Source organism: Monoraphidium neglectum, assembly GCF_000611645.1.
Source record: "Monoraphidium neglectum strain SAG 48.87 unplaced genomic scaffold scaffold03882, whole genome shotgun sequence".
Lineage (NCBI taxonomy): Eukaryota > Viridiplantae > Chlorophyta > Chlorophyceae > Sphaeropleales > Selenastraceae > Monoraphidium > Monoraphidium neglectum.
In genome coordinates, this window is record NW_014009747.1 from 1 (window position 1) to 5,452 (window position 5,452).

At 64.5% G+C, this 5,452-nt stretch overlaps 2 protein-coding genes across 2 annotated transcripts; one reads left to right on the forward strand and one right to left on the reverse strand.

Moving 5' to 3' along the window:
- Window positions 1-29: 29 nt before the first annotated feature.
- On the reverse strand, window positions 30-1,799 carry MNEG_13528 (hypothetical protein; the record flags this gene model as incomplete). Its single annotated transcript, XM_014037999.1, has 5 exons — window positions 30-77; window positions 145-259; window positions 644-761; window positions 1,210-1,327; window positions 1,632-1,799. The coding sequence occupies 5 exons, from the start codon at window positions 1,797-1,799 to the stop codon at window positions 30-32; spliced, it is 567 nt and encodes a 188-aa protein (XP_013893453.1).
- Window positions 1,800-2,951: 1,152 nt separating this feature from the next.
- On the forward strand, window positions 2,952-4,631 carry MNEG_13529 (protein arginine N-methyltransferase 1; the record flags this gene model as incomplete). Its single annotated transcript, XM_014038000.1, has 5 exons — window positions 2,952-2,996; window positions 3,211-3,324; window positions 3,532-3,758; window positions 4,076-4,190; window positions 4,497-4,631. Coding segments are annotated over 5 exons (636 nt in total), but the record flags the coding sequence as incomplete, so codon positions are not given.
- Between the last annotated feature and the right edge of the window lie 821 nt (window positions 4,632-5,452).

Below are 5,452 nucleotides of genomic sequence, written 5' to 3' on the forward strand. Positions count from 1 at the left end.
GTGTTGGGAGGGGATTATGGGGCGGGGTTTCAGGGGGGGAGGGCGGCTGCACAGCTGGCGCCGGCGTGGTTGGGCCCCTACAGTGTGCCCCGCCGCCCGCACCCGCCCCATACAGGCGCCCCCTGTATACACACGCGCCCGCACCTTGATTGGGGGCGCCTCCTCTGCCGCCACGTCATAGTTGCGCACCCAAAAGGGGAAGTCCTTCCTGGTGTCTGCGACCATGCCCTTGCCGCTGACGGTCACGCGCAGCAGGTACCTTCGGACGAGGCCGCAGCAGTGCGGTTCGCACGCGCGTGGCAGGGACCGTGAGCGATGAGCGGTGCGTCGTTCAGGGGACCACAGGGACCCCTTTGCAGCGGCCAAGGCTCAAAAAGAGAAAGCTCGCTGCGCAGCCGGCCTGGCGTCCAACTGCCGTGGACCCCCGCAGGGGCCGGCTGCGCAGGAGCGCTGTCCCACGTGGCTTGCTCCAAGCCCGGCGCTGCATGCGCCCGCGGCCGTTTTGGCCCCTGCCCCAGCCCCGTCCGTTGAGCTGCAACGTGGCGCCGCCAGAAGCCCGTTCGCTCGCAACCATCCCTCGCCGCCCCGCTCCCCGTTCCGTCCGGCCGCATCCGAACGCCACGCGGCGGCAGCGCGCTCGCACCTGCAGCGGACCTGCAGCCCCCGGTATGAGTCATAACCCATCTCCACGTTGCGGAACTCAAACGGCAGCGGCCGCGATGCTGCCGACGCGATGTCCCCCGGCGGCGACAGCTCCCGCACTGCGTTGTGTTGGTGGACAATCCAGGGTGCAAGGCGGTTAGATGGGGTGTGGCCTCGTGTCGGGCGGCGGGGAGCCCAACAGTGTACAGCACACGGCAAGCCTGAGCCGTGGCCTCGCCGCTGTCTTCCCCACACCACCGCAGCTGATTGGTGCTGCTCGCTTGGCCAAGCAGCCCCAGGCATCAAATTTACGCCACACTCACGCCACAAAGCCCGAGCACACCTTGTGCCACCCCATAGTAGGCAGGAGCAGCACACAGCAGCACAAAACCCCATCCGTTTGCCTGGACGCAGGCATGCACACCTCGTACACAGCAACGATGCAGCAGGCAGCGGCGCACAGCACATAACAACGCACAGCTCTCCGCAAAACGGCAGGATCACCCAGCACTCTGCAACAAGACCCACGAGCGCACAGGGGCCAGCGCACGGCATTGCCACACCCACCGAGCGCTACGAAATCGTGGTACGTGCCCCGCTCAGAGGCCAGCTCGATCTGCCCAATCAGCTGCACCCTCACGCCGTTGTGCTCCACGCGCTTGGTGGTCAGAGGCGTCACGCGCACCTGTGCGGCACGGCGGCGCCGCGAGCGCAGCCGGTGTGGATGCGCGCTCAGTCGGGCGGGATGCACATGGTGTGTGTGGCGGCGCTCAGAGCAAACGGGGTCAGCAGAGGCCTGAGCTCAAGAGTTCAACACTTTCTGATTAGTAAGGGCGATGAGTGGAAGTGTGCTGATTTGTGAGCCGCATTGCAGCTGCTGATTGCGAGCGCTGGCGCGGCGCCGGGTTTGAGGCGTGAGCTCGCTAGCTCGCTGCGCCACCGCCCTTCAGGCGCTCTTGCCTGCCCCTGCAGCCCGGGCGTGTGCGCACCTCGCCAAAGATGCTGTCGTGATTTGTGTACAGCGGCAGCTCCTCAGTTTCAGTGCCCTTGCCCTTCACCACGGCGGTCTTCTTGTAGTCTGCGGCGCCATCGGCGTCCTTGAACGCGACGTCGATGCGGCACGTCGCAGACTGCACGAGGCCCAGGATGTTCTTCATCGCGATCCCTGGCTGCCGCGGCACTCTCTGGGTGATGAGGCACTGCCTGCAGGCACAGTTGCAGGGTGTCACTGCTCAGATCAGCGATCAGGACTGACAGTAGTTATGAATGGTGCGATGTCGATTGAATGAATTAAAGACTCTTTCACAGATAAGTTTTGTGCATGCGTGCTACGGTATTCACCCAATAAATTTGTACTAGGCTTGTGTAGACCTGAAGAGCTCGCCAGCGTTGTTACAATATGATGCAAAAAGCACATAGAGCGTGTCTGGAGATGCGTGATGTGCTGGCGTCATGCCATACAGCGCAACACGGTGTTGTCGCGAGCAGGCGGCCAGCGCGGCGGCGGTGTAGCAGCAGCGACGCCGACCAATGGAGCGGCGGCTGGGGCCCTGCGGCACATGCAGCAGCGGTCGAGGCGCCAACGGCGTCATTAGCAGCGGTAGGTCACTGCTTGCTGCAAAATATGCCTGCCGTAGGTACCAAGTATTGGCCATGGGACCGGAGCAGCACACACTTTTGCATGTGCGCAGCTAATTGCTTTGCGGCTGGTCACGCACCGTGCTAGCTGTAGAGCAGTGCAGAATATGATGTTGCACAGACCCAGATTCAGAGAGCACGCGCTGTAGGCTCCAAACGCACTCACGCCCTCACTCAGCCACAGCAAGCCGCGCCCCGCCCTGCCGCGCTGGCCAATTCGCTGCCCCAGCTCGACCTGCGCCTGGCGCGCCCCACCCGCCGCATCGCGTGGCACCGGTGGGAGCGCGCCTACGTGGCGCAGCTGCAGCGGCAGGAGCAGCAGCTGGCGCTGCTGTCGGGGGGCGGCGACGACGAGTGGTATTTCTCGGTGTGAAGATACTTTTGTGGGGGGAAGATCGATGTGAAGGCGCTTGTTGAACTGTTGCGCCCAGATGGTGCTTTTCACGCTGGCTGCTTTGCATTGTCAATGGGTTGGCCAGCGGGCACGTCGTGATCAACGCCCAGCGAGCAGAAAGGGCGCGGTTGCGGACTGGCAAGGCTGCGCGTGCGTGGCCTCGCGGACTGTGGCTGTGCGGACGAGCCTGGCGGCGGCAGCGCCGGCCGCCAGGCGGCTGCAGGTCACTGATGGGCTCATCCCCGCTGCACACCGCCACCCTCCTGTCGATGTCTAGATGTGGGACAACCCAGAAGCGCATCAGCAGCTGCTGGAGGACCAGGTAAGGCTTTGAGATACGCGGCCGAGCACAAAGGCACATTCTTACACACACATGTGTGCGATCGCGCAAACGCACGGGCTTGCACCCCCCAAACAAATATACACATGCACGCATGCACCCGGGACAGTCGAAGCACACCTTGAGAAAATGCTCTGTCGCTCCACAAAACATACAAAGTCACCACCCCCACCCCCACTCCCCATCAAACGACAAGGTGCGCTATGCGGCGTACCAGGACGCGCTCATGGCCGCGGCGCCGCTGCTGGAGGGCCGCACCGTGCTCGACGTCGGCTGCGGCACGGGCCTGCTCAGCCTCATGGCGGCGGAGGTGCGGGGCCTTGGGGTAGCGCTGAAACGGGGAGGTGCGACTGTGCGTGGCGCCCTTCTCACCACGGAGGCGCATATTCCCAATGGTGTTCATGATCGGAACCGGCTGCTGGTAGCCAGTATCGCAAATACCATCCCCGTCATGCGCCCACCCTGTCGCGCGGTCTCCACACGGCCGTCTCCGCCACGCCGCGCGTCGCCCCTGCAGGCGGGCGCCGTGCACGTGTACGCGGTCGACGCGTCCCAGGGCGCCGCCGAGCTGGCGACCCGCGTGGTGGCGGCCAACAAGATGCAGTCGCGCATCACGGTCCTCCACGGCCGCGCAGAGGCGGTGGCGCTGCCCGTGGATAAGGTTGATGTCATCATTTGCGACTGGATGGGGGCGGCGCTGCTGCACGACAGCCTGCTGCCGGCGCTGGCAGCGGCGAGGGACAGGTGGGGGGCAAGGGGGCCGGGGGCGCGGCTCAGGGCGGGAGGAGGCGTGGTGGTCCTGGGCAGACCAGGTTGAGTGGCCGACCAGAGTGGAGAGGGGAATGTTTGAGGATTTTGCTTCCAATCGCGCGGCCATGATGGCAAGGCGCGGCTTGTGCATGCTGGTACCGTCGGCGTGTGCGAGGGGGTTTTATGGTTCAGCACGTCGGGCTCCCACGCAAAAGATTCAAGACAAGGACCTGCTTATAACATCGAGTCGGCTTGGATCTTGTTCAACGCATGCGCTCCCGCTCCCGCGCCCCCGCGTGTGCATGGCGCAGGTGGCTGGCGCCCGGCGGGCTGATGTTTCCCGACTCGGCCTCGCTGTATGTGATGGGCGTGGACGACCGGCAGCACGTGGCGGATAAGAAGGCCTTCTGGCACGCGCGGCAGCTGGTGGGCTTGGCTTGGAGGGCCTTTGCCATTGTGTGTGTGTGTGTGTGTAAGAGTGTGTGTGTGTGTGTGTGTGTGTGTGTGTGTGTGTGTGTGTGTGTTTGGCCACGCGGACGCAGGCGGCGAACAGGCGGCCGGGTTTTGCTGCACCCCCTGCCTTGGCCGCGGGTCGGCCTCGGGTGTGTGGGAACCTCACCGATCCCTCACTTTCACACAGCCCCCAGCATCTATCCTGCAAACCTTGCAATCCTGTCGCATGTCTCTCCAGCCACCCCTCACACCCACCCATTCGCCCGCCCATCCCCCCAGGGCGACTTTGACGTGAGCCCTGTGCTGAACTCGGTGGTGAAGTTCCCGCGCCAGGACACCCTCACGCGCCGCAGCCAGGCGGTCACGGGGCCTGGCAGGCTGCTGCAGCTCGACCTTTACAAAGCCGGCCCGCAGGTGAGGTGACCCTTCCCTCCACTTCAGAATCTGAGCACCAACTCCGAGGGCTAGGGTGCACGATTGCTCGCCAGCAACGCCAGGGGCCGCGCCACGGGCGGGGTCCGGATACTCCACCGCACGGGCCCTCAAAGCGTGGAGCTCTGGGAACGTGCATTGGTTGCTGCCGCTCAGCGCTCCAAAGTTGCTGGGATGCTGCGCCACGCGCTGCGGGGCCTACGTGACCTGGCACGCCCCTACTCAAGTGCACGCCACATCCCAAACACCGCAGCTGCCCCGCTTGTGCCGCCTCCACAAACGCTACGCACACAAACATCCCCCATGCCACTCATCCGCCAACCAAGCCAACACACACACACAGACGCACACACACACACACACACACACACACATCACCCCTTTCCCCCTTAGGACCTGACCTTCTCTCAGCCTTTCAAGCTGACAGCGCAGCGCGAGGGCCGCGTCAGTGCTCTGCTGGCCTACTTTGACGCACACTTTACCTGCAGGGGGGCTGCCGGCCAGGACCCTGTGGTGCTGACGACGCACCCCATGGCGCCGGCGACAGGGTGGCAGCAGACGATCTTCAGCTTCCCGCGAGCCCTTCAGGTGGGGTCGGGCGCCATCCCGCTATTAATCGGTCCGCGTAACCGCTCTGCCGCCATCCTGCCATTTCTCCGCCGCCCGACTACTTTTGGGTTTAGGGCTCGTCGACTCCTTTGGTCACGTGACCAGGGGAACTGCTCGGGCAGCTTCCCGGCTGAGCTAGTACACCCACACGACCCCGACTCGGCGCCCAAACCAACCCCCCTGCCCCCATCGGC